This window comes from Drosophila simulans, chromosome 2R (assembly GCF_016746395.2).
Source record: "Drosophila simulans strain w501 chromosome 2R, Prin_Dsim_3.1, whole genome shotgun sequence".
Classification (NCBI taxonomy): Eukaryota; Metazoa; Arthropoda; class Insecta; order Diptera; family Drosophilidae; genus Drosophila; species Drosophila simulans.
In genome coordinates, this window is record NC_052521.2 from 495,338 (window position 1) to 514,967 (window position 19,630).

General features: G+C 38.1%; 1 protein-coding gene and 1 pseudogene across 2 annotated transcripts in view; one reads left to right on the forward strand and one right to left on the reverse strand.

The window, feature by feature from the left end:
* Positions 1-1,750: 1,750 nt before the first annotated feature.
* LOC27207025 (sarcoplasmic calcium-binding protein, beta chain) overlaps positions 1,751-19,630 on the reverse strand; it is a 56,602-nt gene continuing 38,722 nt past the window's right edge. For both annotated transcript variants that reach the window (XM_039291381.2, XM_039291382.2), the window contains exons 4-6: positions 19,150-19,230; positions 8,330-8,482; positions 1,751-2,206 (exon numbers count right to left, since the gene is read on the reverse strand). In XM_039291381.2, the coding sequence (XP_039147315.1) occupies positions 2,090-2,206; positions 8,330-8,482; positions 19,150-19,230 (351 nt within the window). In that variant the 3' untranslated portion in view covers positions 1,751-2,089. The remainder of the gene's footprint in view (positions 2,207-8,329; positions 8,483-19,149; positions 19,231-19,630) is intronic.
* Positions 10,024-13,136, forward strand: LOC123327119 (annotated as a pseudogene).

Consider the following 19,630-nt stretch of genomic DNA (forward strand, 5'->3'; position numbering starts at 1 on the left):
AAATTATAATAGTCAGTGCGTGAATTTTTAATTATTATTTTATTTCATAATATTGCTACAAAATTGGCCAAAACTCCAGATATGTAAATTCGTTTTATGGATCAGAATTTCGGCCCGAAAATCGTCTTCTTGCTTAATTACGTAAGCAAGCATATTCAATTTTTAGATTTCTTACGCTCTCAGCGTAAGCGAGCGGGGAGAGGGCAATTTTGGCCGTTACCGAAAAAGTGGCTACATAGTGCCAAACCAATGTATGGTCGTTTCGCATCTTGTTATTCTAGTGTCTTTGGCTTGACGGTCCCGTGGGTGATAGACACTTAGGCTAGGAATTACTTTTTTTTTTTATTTAATTTCTTTATTAAGGCATACGGGGAAGTCTTTGTGTCCTTCTTATCTATTAATTCAGCCCATTTGGGCTCGCCGGCTAACTATAGTTAGCTTTTTAAAATTTACAGTAATTTTACTACAATTACATAACAATCACATATAACAAATAGGATTTAAGATAAGCGTCAGCTTCTGCTGACCCTTGTCAAAGGAGATCGGGTAATGAGATCCCTCGGTTGCCTTCTATTGAGCCTCCTTGGTGGGCGAGATCTGTTTACCACTCGCAGCCGGTTATGAGTCTTGCGACCTTATTTTGGATAGATTCTGGATTCTTTTGATTTGGCTTTCGCATGCCAAGCCCCAGATTTGGCACCCATACTTCCAGTTTGGTGCTAAGATCTGTTTGTAAATTGTCAGCTTGTTGGATAGCGACAATTTACTGCGCCAACAAAGTAGCCAGTAGTGCTTCGTCACCTTAGCACGTAGGCGCGTTCTGATGTCGGTCACATGTTTGGAAAATGTGAGTCTGCGATCCAGAAGCACTCCAAAGTACTTTGCTGCGTTCGGCTGTGGCACGGGGGCTTCCTCGATGTAGACGGGCGGTGGCGTTCTCCGCTTTAAATTAAAGCAGACGTTGTTGGATTTACTGCTATTGATGCCAATGGTCCAACGTCTTGCTCATTCCGAGAAGCGGTATGCAAAGTCCTGGCTGCGTCGTGCTCGCATCGGGACCTGTAGGTGACGCACACGTCATCGGCAAATGTGGCCAACATTGATTTCCCGTAAAGGCTTACATCCGGCTGCGGCATGTCGTGGCTATACAGGAAGTAGAGCAGGGGGCCGAGGACACTACCTTGTGGAACACCAGCTGCCACGTTGTGCTCGGTGGAAATTGCTGAATGAAAGAGCACAGCAAACCTCCTTCCTTCCAGGTACGATTTTAGCAACCCAAAATATGGAGCAGGCAGCGTCTGCTTGATTTTCAGTTGAAGTCCAATGTGCCACACTCGATCAAACGCCTGTCGAATGTCCAAGAAGAGGCTGTTACAATATTCCTTAGTGTCGTAGGCAGTCAGAATTTGCTCTACGACTAGATGGAGCTGCTCGACAGTACAGTGGCCAGCACGAAAACCGAACTGGTGCTCAGGGGTAATCCCCTGGGCTTCCATAATCCTTACAATCCGAACAGCAATCAGTCTCTCAAACACCTTCGAAATTGAAGGGAGGAGACTGATCGGCCGGTAGGAGGCGGGCTCCCTTTCCGGCTTGTCAGGTTTGTGGATCATGGAGATTAACTCGGGCTTCCACTGATAAGGGAAGTATTGCAACCTCACAAAAGCGTTGAAAACCAATTGGAATTGCTGTCGACCCACGATAGCCAACTTACTTCTTTAGTTTATTCCTTTTATTACAGAAATCAAACTATTTTGTTTAGGCATTTTATTAAATAGTTTACATTATGGTAACATTAATTTAACACAACATTTAATCGAAATCAACTTTGTATTGAGAGAGAGGTTTTAACAAAAGAGCCCTTTTAAGAGAGAACGCCAACTCTATATCCTATTTTTAACTTCTGAGAGCAATTGTACTTAACGTATTATAAAGCATTAAATATAACGAACTCATCTGACGATTCTACACAAAATGATATGAATGTATTATTTCTATACGGTAGAAAATTTAAAGTCATAGTAATTACAAATAAAACTTATTAAATAGTTGTTGAACAACAGCGAAGACAATTAATTGTAAACCATGTTTATAAGGGCCCAAAGAGATTTACTGCTGGATGATTATCGGCTGTGTTTCCCAAAAATTGACCATATAGTTCCTTATAGCGATCTAGGGAGAGACCGCCACGTTTCCGATCCTCGTCCTGAAAAAGACAATTTCAGAACTTTTTATTTTGTTCTAATAAAAATTGCATTTAAATATAAAAGCCTTTTTCACAGTTTGTCTCGCAAGTTAGTTTCCCGCCCCATTAATAATTATTTCTTACCATTTATATGATATCTGGTCATAAAGAATGTAATTCATTCCTTAATCTAGCCTTTTACTCTGCTACTCTGATCATGAAAATACATACTTCATTACAGATAGATAAATAAGAAATCTTTTTGTTAGTAAATTAGAATCTACTAATTGTGACTAATGCAAATATATTAAAGTTAAAATGTGTTAATGGTTCGCAAAAAAAGTCATCTGACAACCTTAAATACTACATACTCAGAAACAAAACCAGGCAAATGCCCGGCAACAAAATCTTTCGATTACTTAGTCAAGTAGCGAATACTGTTTGAAATCTGCGTTAAAATGTCTTCTAAATGCCGATCACTGGATATGAAAGCACATTGGATGCAATCCAAATAACACATGAACAGTAACTAATGCACAGTGGTTCCGCTTGTATGGAGCAGCGGCCATTAATACTTCCAGTATAGCTAGAAGCCTAAGATTTTGTTTCAGGCATCTATTAGAGCTTATGAAGACATACGAACAAGTTTTTTGAGATTGGGGCCCTCCAACCCCAAGCTTCTATCTAAAATCACTCCAAGATATTTGTATGATGACTTGTGGTCAAGCACTCTTCCTTTAAGTGAGACAGAATGGCAACTACCTATGCGCTTTGTGACGTTTGCGCATTTGTCGGCATTGATGCAGATGTTCCACAGCTCTGCCCATTTCTAGAATGCGTCCGAGTACTCTTGCAGTGCGTCTGAGGCCTCGATAATGCTGTTGCTTTATGTCAGTACCGCTGTGTCGTCAGCATATGTTGCAATCAGCACATCTTTGCGATCTAAGCCAGTGACTGCTGTCCGGGTGGGCGTGTCCGCGGAGAAGATTGAGTATAGAGTAGGGCCTAACACACTTCCTTGAGGTACTCCAGCTTCAATGGCTTTAATAGACGAAGTGCATCCATTGGTCGTCACACAGAAGGTACGTCCTAGCAAAAAGCTCTTCACAAGCTGGAATAGCTGGGGTGTTAGAATTTCCTTTGCTTTATGTAGAAGTCCAGGATGCCACACTGTGTCGAAAGGTTGTTGAATATCCAGAAAAGCTGCTACCGCATACTCTTTCCTTTCTAGGGCTTCTAGTGCAAATTTGTCAACTCTATGGAGTTGCTCAGGTGTTCCATGTTGAGTCCGTCATCCTGTTGAGAATTATCCTTTCCATAATTTTACCAAGGGAAGAGAGGAGGATGATTGGTCTATACGAGTCTACCTCTGTTGGCTTTTTCGTCCTAGCAAAAAGCTCTTCACAAGCTGGAATAGCTTGGGTGTTAGAATTTCCTTTGCTTTATGTAGAAGTCCAGGAAGCCACACTGTGTCGTAAGGTTTTTGAATGTCCAGAAAAGCTTCTACCGCATACTCTTTCCTTTCTAGGGCTTCTAGTGGAAAATTGTCAACTCTATGGAGTTGCTCGGGTGTTTCATGTTGAGTCCGGAATCCGAATTGGAAATCAGGTATCGCCAATTCTAAAGGCTCAACGTCACGTATCCTGTTGAGAATTATCCTTTCCATAATTTTACCATGGGAAGAGAGGAGGATGATTGGTCTATACGAGTCTACCTCTGTTGGCTTTTTCCCTACTTTCAGTATCAGGATTATTTTTGCAGTCTTCCAGACTTTTGGGAAATAACCCTTAAGTAAAACTCTGTTAAAAATGAGTACCAGAAATCGCAGAGCTTGGTCTGGTGGGAGTTTTATAGTTCTGTTGTCGAGAAGGTCTTGACCCGGAACTTTTTTGACTTTAACAAGGAAACAAGTTGTTTCAGTTCTTCGATAGACAACCCATTTTTTCGGCAAACAAAATATTCTTCCCTCCGTAAAAGTATGCAGCATTTTTTTAAATCAATTATAACATGACCATACATCATAGAAGACTGATAAAATCGTAACTTATGGTCTAAAAAAATATTTTTAAAATGTGGTAAAAATATGAATATGATTTGGCGTTATATACCTCCCCCAGGGAACCACCAAACTCCAACACAACCAGAAAGAAATATAAACAAAGTGTGGAAATGTTAAATTGTTGCAATTATTATTAACTTAAGGTAATGATAATAAACAGTATGATAATAGTTAATTAATAATGAATTGGAGATAAACCAAATTCAAAATATTGAGTTTTTACGTCTTTACTCATATATTTTGCCAAGTTATTAATTTCTGTGGGACTTGCTCCACATAAGTAACATTTCATAGACGAAGAGTCACTTAAGGCGTTGCATATTTTCCCATCCACCATTTTTATTTCAACATTTATCTTTTTATCATTTTTAAATACTTTAGTTGGATTCAGTGGGTTTATTTTTTTAAAATCCATTTTAAATTATTTAAATCGAAGCTTCTCACTAAAAGTATGATGCCTTTGAAGTTTGCTTGCTTGAAGTTTTTGCAGAAATTACAATGCATGCAATTTCGCTTCACAAATGAACACGTTTGAATAACTTTAATTCTATTTTTAGAAAGTACCGTTAGGTTTGAAGCAAAAACTGGGGTTGGCTGGAAATATTTTGACTATTTGGAGACAATTTGGTTACTTTATGCGTAAATATATTTAGATGTTTTTTTTTTTATTTTTGGCCTCTGACGGAACCACAGTGGAATGTGACTATTTTTGGGATCATAAATAGGTGCTCATGCAATTAAAGTCTTAATGAAAATTTTGAGGGGTTCCAGTAAACAGGGAAGTACTCCACTTTAAGCTTCATCTTGGAAAACAATTAAACAACCATCACCAAACTACTGATAAAACATGAAACAGCACAAATTTTCAAGCCATTAGGACTATTTGCCCCAATAAGGATATTGAAGGAGGCTGCACATACTGAAATGTAATTAAATTCTTAAATCATTAAATTGTAAAAAGAAATAATTTTGTTATAGAAAACTAAATTTTTAATATACATAATACAATATGTATATAATATAATACAAATCTAATTAAGCTGACAAAACCTTCTCCATATTAAAGCAAAATAAAAGCCAATAATAGGGAGTACGCTACAATCGGTTTCCTTGACTATCTGATCCCTTCACTCATCAAGTGGTAGTTCTAGGAAGAAATATCAAAATTTGGTTCGCATATCGATAGAAATATTCATGACAGTAAAATAAAAATATTTGTCATACGACATGTAGACGAACCGTTATATTAATAATTTGTTTTGATCGAGACGGGAAATTTTGTGTGGGGCACCCACTTAAAACCTCCGCTCTTCGTCACTTCTTCTTCGTGACGTCGTCACTTTGGAAAAGCTTTTGTATTACTTCGAAGTGGGTCCCATGGTAAAATATTCACATTTCGCAATTCATGTCCTTGCTTTCCGCGTTTTTTACCTATAACCGTGTTCAAAATCTTTCGTCAACGATCTTTTTCTTTCTTTAAATTTCGAAATCAGGTTCCCTATTGTGTCCGATGGACTTCTACAGTGTGCAAATTGTACACTGTATGCTCAGCGTTGGATCCCAGACTACGCACTCATATAGGAGAATTGCGTTATTAACATTAATAAGCAGTTCCCGCCTAGGTGGAAGTGGATCGCCATCGTTTGCCATAAGTCTACTCAGTTTTTCTGTTGTCTCTGACATAATTAGCCCAAATGTTAATTTTGAGTCCAGCCTGAGAACAAGAGACATAATGGTCTCCAAAAGTTATGTCAATAGATTTTTCCCCTCTCTTGTCCTGTAAATCGGTTTCCGATTCTGTAAGTAAATGCGATTATGGCGCATTAGATATAGCACCTGAATCATGCCATTCGTCTAACACTTAAAAAAGCCCTTTTAAGTGTAGAGGCTCCTTTCATGACCTTTCCGGTCGATATCGGATCGCGTTTTTCTTAGCTTATCAAGACCAGCCTTCTTAGTTTCCACGGATCGGGGAAAAATATATGTTGCATTCACTATGTGCTTTTTTTTAGCGATGGCTCTAAAATTTTCGGCCTGGATATTTACGTATCTGTCCAACGAACAAACTTCTTGAGTTTGCGCATTTTCGGCCTTTTTCCAGAAAGTGTTTTTAACGCGGGAATGGTGTGATAGTCAACATTTTCTGCATTTTAAATTTTATTAGGATATGGATGCGGCTGCTGTCAAGTTTAAGGGCTATCGTTACTTTGTGCAATATTTGTTATTTGTTTAGGTCGGGTCTCTGCGAGAAATAAAGATATGTACTCGTCGTCGCATTATAATCTCCAATAAATCATATGGTTGTTTTCCTTCTAAATCCAAACTCTACGATCCATCTTAATAAATGCGATGAGATTGTCAAGAATATCGATACAACAAATTAGAAGACACGGAAAATGTTGTATTATGCAAAGAGTAGTGCATCTACAAGATAAGCAAGTTGAAGTTTTTTATTCATATTCTATTCGAAAATGGAAATGATTTCGGCACGACTGCGTCCTTCTGCGTCGTATGAACATATAGATACTCACGGAATAAAGAGAAAACACGGAGTTCATTCTGTTTATTCTGTACCTTGAAATTCATACGGTCACACTGAGAAAGGTTCTTAAACCCGAAAACATGTTCACCTGTGGTGAAGTCGACAGAAAGGCTTTCATTGGCTCGCTTCTGCTAAGGCGGACCGCAATTGGTCTCAACATCTTAAAAAGCAGAACAAGAAATAATGCTTTAGTCGACTTCCCCGACAGCTATTAGTTGAGAAACATGAGAGAATGCTAAAGTCGAGTTCTCCGATTACCAGATACCCGTAAGTCAGCTAGTGGGAATGTGAACACGAAATTTTATATTTTTTCTGGGATAGATATTGGAAAATAAAATTAACACAAATGTAAAAAATGTTTAAAAGTGTGTGTTGACCGTTTTGCGGGTTCTGTTGGTTTGGTATACCAATAGCATTGGCAAGACAAAGAATAAAACGAAAAAGAAGAGAGAATGCTAGTCGTTCCGTTATCCGTTATCCGTTACTCAGCTAGTGTGAAAGCGAACGCAACATTTTATCATTTTTCTGGGATATCAATAGATATAGCGGAATAAAATGAGAAAAATTTACAAATTTGCTTAAAAGTGAATGCATTACCGTTTTCGGCGTTTTGAATGTAAAAGGATTGGCGTGGCCACAGTGATTTTAGTAATTGGGGGCTTGTACACGCCACGGGTAGTCTTCACAGTAACGAAAGAATATCCAAAAATTTTTCAAAAATGCGTTAAAGTGGGCGTAGCAAAAAGTTATTAAGCAAATCGATAGAATTTTAAAAGACTAATAAAGTTATTAAAAAAAATCCAACAAAAATTTCAAAAAATTGTGTGTGCCAGTTTGGGCATATTTAGGGCGTTAGAGTGGGCGTGGCAAACTTTTTATTTGGAAAATAGAAAGAAATTTACAAAACTAATAAAATTATTTAATAAATATCAAAAACAAAACAGAAATGTAGGCGTGGCAGCTTTGGGCTGTTTTGGGGCGTTGTAGAGGTCGTGTCAAAAAGTTTTTTGGCAAACCAATGGAAATTCACAAAACTAACAAAATTATGAAAAAATATCTAAAAATTGTTCAAAAATGTGGGCGTGGCAGTTTTGGGCGGTTTTAGGGCGTTAGAGAGGGCAAAATCGATAGAAATTTACAAGACTAATAAAACTATGAATAAAAAATATATAATTATGGAAGTATAATCCTGTTGTTGGTATTAAATCCAAATAATAAAGAACATAAATATCCACGGGGAAATAGTACTACTATACTGTAAATGTTTCAAAACGTCTTTTTACCTGATACATTGTTTCAACAATTAACACTTTTACTATTCGAGTAACGGGTATAAATTACTGATAATATCACACATCAAATATGAACTAATATACATGACGAGCAATAAATTAGTGTCAATCACGAAGGGTCACGAAAAAGTAATATAAAACGTTTTGGAATAACAAAAATTCTGCGTTATTAAAATTATAATACGTGTTTATTGTCACCAACACAATTTTATGGTCAATCGAATTAGACAAGGGTATTATATGTAACTTACATTCAACAATGTTTCAAAGGCTTTATCAATTGGAGTAATATCGTCGATGGCTACTCTAGTTATACAGTTATAACGGTATTCTTTAACTCCGACTACTCCATCGCTGTCTATGTCAAGAAGCTTGAAGTTTGATTCAATGAATGCTCTCATTGCCTATAAAATATAAAAAAGAAAATGGATAAATGTCATAACATTATACATTTTTATCATTTAATTTTAACTTAAGAACTATATTTGTCACTCTGAACGCTGAATTTTCCTTAAAAAATGAAAAATTAAGAAAAAGCCTTAAACATTCTTCTTTTGCGGAAAACTCTTTAAAAAGTTACATTTCCCAAACAACTTAAACACTTGTAAAAGCTATAACGATAGTTTAAATAGACAACATATAATATATAATAAAACACAAATAAACAAGAAAGACCCGGAATTTAATTATTGGAAGTAAGAGGGAGTATTTTCTTGGGATATCGATAGGAACTAGCAAGACAGATAGGTATGACCAGAAGAACTTGGCTAGTGATACCGATGAAAAACACATTTACATTTTGTGGTAAAAATGCTTCTTTTTGTGTGTCAAAGTGTAAGAAATAAATAAAGTAAAAGATAGATCTACTCTTCGATCAGATCCCTGTTTATTTTTTTACAAGCCCAATAAAAATATGAACAATTAAAAAACAATTTGCAAAAGTGTCGGAGTGTCAATTTTGGCCGCGGTGTGGACGTTAGAGTGGGCAAGGAAAAAGTTTTTTGGTTAATCGATAAGACAAGACTAATAAAAATATGAAAAAATATCAAAACATTTTTCAATATTGTGGGCGTTACAGTTTTGGAAGGTATGTGGGCGTGGCAAAAATTTTTTTTGGCAAATCGATAAAAATTTACAAAACTAAGAAAAATAAGACAAAATATTACAACATTTTTGAAAAGTGTGAGTGTGACAGTTGGAAGGCGTTTGAGAAAACGTGGCAACATGGGTCAAAAAACTTGGGCCAAGAAACGCTCTTAGTGAATCTGTTTTATTGGTTCGAACCTAGAACAGTTGGACTTCGGAGACCGCGATGTGTTGTACATCAAGAATGAGTCGACGTCGTGCTTCTATCAACTCTTCTGAGGTAAGGAATGATTATCTGTTCCTTTGACGAGAGCGAAGAGTCAGAATAACAGTAGCAAAATACGCGTATGAGACACTTCCATGATCTTGTTTATGCTCTATAACGTTCGGTGTTTACGTCGAGATTAGATAGCACCTCTAACTTACTTGTTGGCGGTAGCTAATCGTAAACTAGTTTGGCCAGCCGTAACGGAACGTTCTACCAGAGTTGATGGTCCAGAAGCTTGTATGGACGCAGTTCTCAAGGCTCAATCCGCAAGATTGTCTTCCCTGCGAACATGGTTCCATCTTGGCTCCCATCTTCTTCTGGCAAGTAATCTTAAAGGCGAGAACTCAATTTTCGAATTTTAAATTTCGCTCTCTCTAGCAGACCAATTAGCTCGTCCTTTAATAGCAAGCGTTCTTAAAACGAATCGCATCCTGTAGGGACATCGTCGACATAGGCACCATGCGTGAGCGCGCTTGCTATTGGATATGGTCGTCGGCCAGTTGATTTAAAACTCTAACCGCCAGAAAAGGCGATGGCGTCAAGACGTAGGTAAGCGTCAAAAGGCGAAAATTAAGTTGATCCGATCCAACGATGCCATCGATCGATCCCGTCGTGCAGATCTGCCTCTACGTAGATGAAGATGTATCAATCAGGAAGCTCAGCTTAAAGTTTGCGCGTCCTCGGGTAACGCCAGAGCTGTTGGCTGCAAGACCAAGAACGGAAGGCCTTGCGTGTACTCGACTCACGCCTATCCTCTAAACAAATGATTCTGATGCCAGTGTAAATATAGATCCAGTATCCAGTAGCATCCTGCACCTCGTGATATTTCCCCAGGCGTGGACGTCTGCAAGAATGGTTGAAAAGAGTACCTGCGATCGTACGAGTTTCCATTGTGTGATTAGTATAATTATTGTCAGTAGCCGAAACGTTTCTCTTATAGTGATCTTGTTGTAAAGACGGGTTGTGTGTATTTGAAGTTTCAACTCCTGAAGTGGGAGTGCGGTCGACGTTGTCTGCGCATATATCATATGGCTGCGTTGAACCATAAACCAGCGTGTGAAGCTAGTGGCGACAGATTTGACATGTGTGTTTTGATGTATAATTACCAGCCAGCGTGGAACTGAGACAATTGCAACTGAGCTTCTTTAATTTGAGAAATTCCGGCCGTGATGCCATCCAGTGCGATTAATTGTTGGCACCTAAACAGTGGATGATTCTGTGTGCACAAAGGATATTTTAGCTGAATTGTGCGTACAAGTTGAAAAGCCTCAAAAGTATCGCAACGAGATGCAACAAATTTTAAAAATTGGTCGATGATCACACCCTTTTTCTTGGAGACCGCTCACTGAGCCCAGGCATCGCGAGTATTGAAAATTAACCAGGCATTTTGTTCCTTAGTCCTGTGCCCGTAACCCCCGAATAACTTCATCAGCGCCGTCAGCCACATTACGCAAGTGGCTGGTGGTGGGGTTGCTAGCAACAGGAAGCGTAATATATATCAGTAGCCGCTCACAAGCTTAACAATAGTTTTCATTGGTGACAGAAATTTGTTTTACTAATGAGAGCGCTTCGTCGTCATTAGCAGTCAGTAAGGCTCACATTGGTGTCAATAGATGCCGTAAACATGCCAAAAAATTTTTTTCAATCCTCATAATTCCAGAAAAAGGTAGGAAGTTTAATTCGCTCAAACTGAAAGTCCATCTTGCTTCTTAGGGTAGTATTTGTAAATTGAACAACGGTCGGGGTACTATGGATCGTACCCTCAGCCCATAATTCTTCGAGGGTATTCCTAAGAATGGCGTATGTAAAGTAATGCTTATCCTTATACGCATCAAGGTCGTCGTCAGGGTTTTTACCAATCATGTTCATCGTGGAAGGCATACAGCTCTTGCGAGTGCCGCACAACCGCATATTATTGTCTTGTAGTTGCGCCAAACGAACTCCTAATTCTTGGACAGATTGAATGTCCTCCACAAACTTGATGGCATTATTATAAGTAAACTGGCTTTAGCATATGCCCCGATGTTGAATTACACTCCGCATGGCGACCGAGAATAGGAGTCTATAGATCACTGTCTACAAAACTTCAATTAGTCAAGCTGTCGAAAATCAAACGCGATGCTGGCAATCCGGCTCGAAAGACCAAAAAAAGTTTATGTTTATAAATAAAACGCCCCTAATGCGTCTGGTTTTATAATATTTATTGGTTCAAACTTCGCAGAGTTGGACTTCGGATACCGCGATGCGCGTGATTGCATTGAAATCAAAAATGTGACTGAAGCGGTGAATGGATCATACTTCAGTTACCGTTTAGTGGTCGTGGAAAAAGTACTGGGAAAGCTCGGAATCTACATGTTAATCGATACATCTGACAATGAGGCAGGCCCACTCAAAATTTGTAGGGAAATAAGTCGTAGCTAATAATTTTCACATCGATTTTTTTAATAATAAATTACTATTCACCACATTGAGAATTGCTGATTAAGAGAGACACTCTAAGCAACCAAAGAAAAGCAAAAAAAAAGTTTTAAGGCCGAGTACGCATCACAAGCTCTTAAGAGAGACGCTGAGTAATCTTGTACTATTAGTACATAGCATATTAGGAATAACAAAATAAAGATTTTTAAGGCCAAGTCCGCATTACAAGCTCTAAAGAGAGGAGCTGAGTAGTGGTAACAGACAAAACATATTAACAAATAATTATAATACATAACAAATAAAAATAAACAAACAAAAGAGAGAGTAAATTATTACAAGCTTTTAAGAAAAGAACTAGGTAATTAATCAGAGTTGCAACCAAAAAAAATAAATTAAAGCTCGGGTGGAGCAGGCTGCCCTCCACAAGCCATAGAAGAAAAAACAAACAAGCGAAAATAACTAAACCCCAAATGTAAATTGGGGATATTATTGAACTGAAGCTCGGTGCAAGCCAAATTATAAATGTGCAAATTGGTTCGAGTAAGATTACTCGCAGTGGTAATAGGTATTAGATCTTTCGATACTTCTACATTGCAGCCCTGATTAAAATGTAGTTCCACGGGAAACAATTGCAACTTGAACCCCAATAAAATTCTGGTATTTATACAGTGCATTGGACTTCAGGGGGATCTTTGAATCATGAAGGGAATCATCTTTGAATAGATCCGACTGGGTCGCAGTACACCTTCAAAGCTACTTAATAATAATAATGGTCTGCGCAACAAGCGCGAAGTGTGGCGGGTCAGGTACGCCGTGGCCAATATCCGTAAGGCCGCTCGTAAGCTGCTGACCCTCGACGAGAAGCGTCTGTTCCAGGGTAATGCCCTGCTGCGCCGTCTGGTCCGTATCGGTCCCGCAGGAAGCTCGATTGCGTGTTGGGTCTGAAGATTGAGGACTTCTTGGAGCGTCGTCTGCAGACGCAAGTGTTCAAGCTGGGACTTGCCAAGTCCATCCATCATGTCCGCGTCCTGATCCGTCATTCATGTCCGCAAGCCGTAGTTCGTCATGCGCCTGGACTCCCAGAAGCACATCGACTTCTCCCTGAAGTCGCCCCTCGGCGGCGGCCGTCCCAGTCGCGTCAAGAGGAAGAACCTAAAGAATAACCAGGGCGGTGGCGGTGGAGCTGCTGAAGAGGAGGAGGACTAAGCAGTGGTAACCAGCTGTAGCCAAGAGAAATACATGGCGCAGACTTTTGATAGAAATCCGTTACTTTTTCACAAGTATGTAAAAGGCAAAATAGAGCATTTCCGACTATATAAAGTATATATATATTTGAATCGTCGATTTGCTCGCGCTTATATCACTTTTTTCTTTAGCGGAGGAGTCGTGGGAATTGGAAGCAATTCGAAGTATGGACCTGCAATCTGCCGCGGTAACGACACGGCTAATAAAAACATATAAAAAATTATATATAGTTTCTTATTATATGAAATACCTAAATATTCCATTGGGCACCATTGGCGCAGACAGTAGGATACCGAAAAGAAAATCATAGTTAAACCGTGGTCCCTTGACAATCAAGTGAAAAGATCACCTGCATGTTATCCTTTAGATTATGCACGCGAATTTGTCACAACAATTTGAATCAGTAGATTTTACAATTAAATTTTTTGGATTTACAAGTCATTAGTCGTTTGTATTGTACACCCTACAAAGGTAATTTACGACAATTTTATGAAGAATTAGAAGATAAGTCAACTATTGTAATTATTAAGTTAGACTTAGAAAACAACCAAATAATTCATCATCATTTAAAAGCAATGGCAACTACAAAAACTGTTCAAAAATTATGACAAATTGCCTAGAAAGAAGGTCCTTATGAAGACCCAATTCCAAAAACTCCAATTATATTCCAAAGCTATTTAAAAACAAAAACTTTCACTCCAATTAAAAATTTGTGTGTTTAATCCATTCATAAATCCCACGCAGATCTAAAAACCAAATATACACAACCAAACCCCCTTATTAACCACATTTCTGTCCAGACAACAGCAATTTGATCAAGCATCATACTTCAAAGCGAACGGTCGTGTTTTTTTTGTTGAGCTCCGATTCTTTTTTTTTTGTCAAACCAGCCGAGGTATTTAATAAATATCTTTTAGTATCATATATTGTAAACATAATTATTAAAGATAAGTTCGCTTCGCGAGTGATTGTTTTTGATTTGTGCAGTAGTTTAAACAAATATACATAGTCTTTTGCATTTTTCGTCTTTGTGTTTTGTTTACTCTCCCTTTTGTGCGTTGTTCGTAGTGCTGTTTGGTGTTGTTTTTTTTTTTTACATGCACATAAACTGCACTTTTCGCTCTCACTCTCTCTCTCTCTCTCCTTCGCTCTCCCTCACAAAATCTAAATTTCTCAGCGTGCAGACTGCTCTCGTGCGGTTCTTTTAACAGCTGGTTTGAATGTTTTGGTTTTGTGTTTTCGTGCACGCACAGTGGTCTGATTTCAGTTAAACATGGAAACCGTAAATGTTGTCTGCTTTTATAAAAATTGTTGCCAGGTTATAAAACCTGAGCAGCCAAAAATGACTTGCATACTAAGTGCGCTGGTTTTAATGGCCGTACAAGTGATGATCTAGCAAAGGGTAAAAATCTAAATTACTGTTGTGATGCTTGCCTTGTGGTTGCGAACGAGATGAAATCGTTTATGCGCCAAACTAAAGGTGGCTTGAAAGAACTGATCAACAGTTTTGGAGTAGCTAGAGATAGTTTTCGTCGAGCTGATGATCTTCTTTCCGCGCTTAATTCACAGTTTAATGGCCTTAAGCTATTAGATGAATCTCCAAAGCGCAAAAAAACCGCTGGTGGTAGGCTGCCTAAGGCCCCGCAACCACGAGCAAATGATCAACAGGACTCCACAACTGATCAGCTGTCAATCGCAGCAAATCCACTTATGCTGCTAAGATCGGCAGCTAAAAAAGATTCGGAGCAATCCTATCAATCCGCTGTGGAGGGGGCCCACCCCGGGATTGCTAAAGATTCCCAAGTGTTTGCAGCTTTTTTCGTCCATATGTTCGGGTGATTTTTGGCCGGATAGTATGGTGGTAAAAGAGTTCGAAGCTAAGATCAAAAATAAAAAAAAATGGGTCCGTGAGAATTAAACTTCCATCACGTGGCCAGACCACTGCACCATCCGCCTCTTCATCTTCTTCCTCTTCTTAAAAAAACTAACAACGAATCTTACTATTTCCTATCAAAATCCAAGAGGCTTGCGTAGCAAATTAAAGAAATTGTATTGTGATAGCCTTTCTTGTGCATCCCATATAATAGTGCTCACAGAGACTTGGTTAAAGCCGGAGTTACTTAACTCCGAAGTCTTCCCAGGTATGTACAATATATATAGGTTTGACCGTCCCTCCAGACGGGGAGGTGGAGTCTTAATTGCGGTTAGATCTACCCTCGCGTCGGAGGAGTTACTTTTGGACGATTCCCGTAACTCGGAATTCGTATGTGTAAAGCTGTCTTTTTCCGACAGATCAGTTTATTTTACGTGCTCCTATATTCCGCCATCTTCTGAATTCCCAGAATATCAGAATCATCTGTCCTCTATCCAGTCCATCTTGAATAAACTTTCTGACAGGGACCAATTGGTAGTTCTAGGTGATTTTAATATAGCTGGCACAATGTGGTCCCCAGAAAAACAATCGAATATCCTTCTCCCTTTAGCACAACATGACTTTATTGACGGCTTGCTCGACTTATCGCTGTCGCAAGTTAATTATATTCCTAATTCTCTTGGTCGACTTTTGGATCTATGTTTTGTAACAAGTCCTGAAAGTGTGTTTCTGTCCAGGGTAGTACCACTTACTCAACCTGAAGATCCATATCATCCTACTTTCGAGGTGGCAATCGACATAGGTACGGTATTAAAAGTAAATTCAGAGAAGTCAACAAAGCGAATTCCCTGTTTTCGCAAGTCAAATTTTCGGAGGCTAAACAATTTTATAGCTGGCTTTAATTGGTCCGATCTTTACTCCTGCAGCATAATGACATTAATGCGGATGCGATTAATATGTTTTATACCGCAATTAAATCATTTTTTGACTCTTGTGTTCCGATGTACTATCCGTCAATCTCTAAACCTCCTTGGTTTAATAAAGAGTTGACACACCTAAGAAATGTAAAGTCCAGACTCTATATGAAATTTAAAAATACCGGTTCTCAGTCCATCCTTTGTAAATATTTAAGCGCTCGGTGAAACTTTACCGTGCTTAATGCTCAGTGCTACAAAAATTATTTAAACCGTTGTAAGTTCCAATTTGCACAGGATCCGAAACAGTTTTATAATTTCGTTAGCACTAAGCGAAAAACAAGTTCTTACCCTTCCTCGCTATTTTTTGAAAACACTACGGTTACATCGGATCAGTCAATAGCCGATCTATTCGCCAAGTTTTTTCAAACAACATATTCAACTTTACCTCATTCCGAACAGCCATACTCTTATGCGGTATCTAAGTCGAATCTAATATTTTGCCCCACTATAAACGAAAGCTCACTGCTTAACGATCTTCAGCGTGTTAAACCGGTCTATTCGCCAGGTCCCGATGGAATCCCCGGCTGTGTGCTCACATTCTGTGCGGAAGCCTTGTTCAAGCCTCTACAGAAACTGTTTACCTTATCTTTGGAATCTTCACAATTCCTTCATATATGGAAGGAGTCCTTTGTGATTCCTCTTCACAAAAAAGGTAGCAAACTGGATGCAAGCAATTACAGAGGAATCTCTAAATTGTCGGCTATCCCAAAACTTTTCGAAAATGTTATCACTCCTCATTTGCAGCACCTTTGTAGATCAATCATATCACCGTGTCAGCACGGTTTTATTAAACGCAGATCGCCAACCACTAACCTCTTGGAGCTAACTTCTTTCGTAATACAGGGCTTCAAAAATAATCTTCAAACAGATGTCATCTACACTGACTTTGGTTAAGCATTTGACTCTGTTAATCATTACCTTCCAGTAAGGAAACTTGATCTATAAGGTTTCCCTGTTGATCTTCTAAATTGGATTTCAAGCTATCTGAATGGCAGGACGCAAAAGGTCCTCTTTAAAAATTCTCTGTCTTGTATTCTCCGAGTCACATGCGGTGTCCCACAAGGGAGCCATCTTGGTCCGCTTCTTTTTACCTTATTCATTAACGACCTCCCCTTAATAATAAAACATTCGCGTGTACTTATGTACGCAGACGATGTTAAATTATGCCTCCAGTACAAGGACACCTCTTGCCATTTGGACTTACAATCCGATCTTGACAGCTTTCAAATATGGTGCCGTGATAACATATTAAACTTAAATGGCTCCAAGTGTAAAGTTATGACTTTTTGTCGTGCCAACCCAATACGCACGACTTACGCTCTAAGTGGGTGCTCTTTGGACAGAATAACACGAGTTGATGATCTTGGTGTTCTTCTGGACCCAAAACTAAAATTTTCTGACCATATTTCGTCTATTGTCAATAAGGCCAGGGGTGTGCTTGGTTTTATAAAAAGATGGTCTAAGGAATTTGATGACCCTTACTTGACTAAAACCTTATTTATTTCGTTAGTCCGTCCGATTCTCGAGTACGGATCACCTGTTTGGAGTCCACAATACGCAGTCCACTCGGATCGCATTGAATCGGTCCAAAAAAACTTCTTACTTTTTGCCTTGCGGCGCCTAAATTGGGATGCAAACCGTACATTACCTCCTTATTCCAGTAGACTACTTTTAATTAATGTACCTTCCCTAGCTAACCGTAGAACTATGCTTGGAACAGTCTTTATATGTAAGCTTATTCGTGGGGATGTTGAGAGTCCCGACATGATTAGTCGGCTTAACTTCTCGGTTCCAAATGGATTCACTAGAAACTATATACCGCTTATCTTAAACCATTGTAGATCTAACTATGAGTTGCATGTATTATGTTCTGACTATAATAGACTCTATCCTATTATCTGTAATCTTGACTTTCTGTGAGTGAGAACGATGAACAGTTCCTCGATGATCAATTACAGCATAAACAAAACGAGACGTATACAAATCAGCAAGATCACCAAGCCGAAAATTTTCAATAGCAGCCTGGAAACCCACAATTACATAGAGATCATGTTCAAAAATCACAGATACCGATGTGTAGTTGAGACTGGATCATCAATAAACATGATGAACTTAAACTTTTTCAATCTTCAAGTTTACCATAAACAAATAATTGTCCGAAGTATGAGGCTATTCAAGATTAAAAAAATTTGTAAATCTAGCAGTCTTTCAGCAAACACAGAAATTCTATATTCATTCGTTTTCCCCATTTATGATATTCTATTAGGAAGAAAAGCATTAATAGAAAATAAGGGTTGTATTGATTATTTTTGATAATCAGCAGTTATTAGTGGACAAATATTCCTCCACAAAAGAACTTGAGCCATGTCATGTAAATTCATCAGAAAATTTTGAAGCATTTATAGAGGAAAACCAATTTACAACAGCATTTGTACAAAAAAACCAATTTACAACTGAAATAAACTACTCAATGAACATTGACAATGACTAGACTCAATGACTAGACCATTTAAACAATGAAGAAAAAATATACACAATTATTAAAATAATTTAAAGATATCCAGTATTCCGAAAAATAAGACCTAAATTTTGCAAGCATAATACGTCACGAAATAAAAACCCAGTTACCAAAGACCCTACTTATATCCTTTTGCTTGTGAAACAGAAGTTAATAAGCAAATTGAGATAATTCTACAACAAGGCAATATATATATATATCCCGAACATGGATGAAATTTTATTAGTAGTGTAAATTCCACTCTAACGCCCTAAAGCCGTCATATCGCCCCCTCCCCAAACAAACTTTTGAACAATTTAAAAAGTTTTCCTCATTTTATTCCCCAATTTCTATCAATATCCCAGTAAAATGATAAAATTTCGAGTTCGCGTTCACACTAGCTGAGTAACGTGTATATCTGATAGTCCGGGAACTCGACTGTGGCATTCTCTCTTGCTTAAATTTACATTAATTTTAACAATAACCGTTTTTTTCTTAGTTACTATATTGATTATATTCCCATATGAGAGCTCACATGCTGAACTTTCGAAAAAATGTCTCCACATTTTCATTGAACCATCATTGTTCAAACGGATGTGGAATATGAATTTATATACCTAATACGGTCGGATGTTCTGGTATATCTTTCTGGTATATATTCTTACTCCTGGAAATCAAACCCGTAAAAACAAAGATATTGGTCTTACCTGTGGAAATTCTTCGTACTTTTTACCCACACATGTTTTTTTTACAGCATCCTTAAATTCTTGATTGGATATTTTGCCATCCTAGAAAGTATTTAAATTGAAAATACAGTTATATATAATGTACTTTATTGCACCAATATAATACATTTTTATCAAATAAAATGATGAAATGAAATGATGAATGAAATGATAATTATCTCTTATTGAGATACCTAAATAATACTTTAAGCAACGTCCCAAATATGGATCTTAAATTCAATACATCTTGCTAACTGCAAGGAGGTTGAGATTAAGAATACGGATTCTTAAGACATAGAGTATAACGAGTAACGAATCATGTATACCCATTTACTCTACGTAAGTAAGTAACGGGTATAAAAAATTAGTATATAAATCAGCAAATTCGCCAATCCGAAAATTTTGCAATGGAATCCACACTTACATAGAAATCATGTTCAACAATCACATTTACCGATGTATA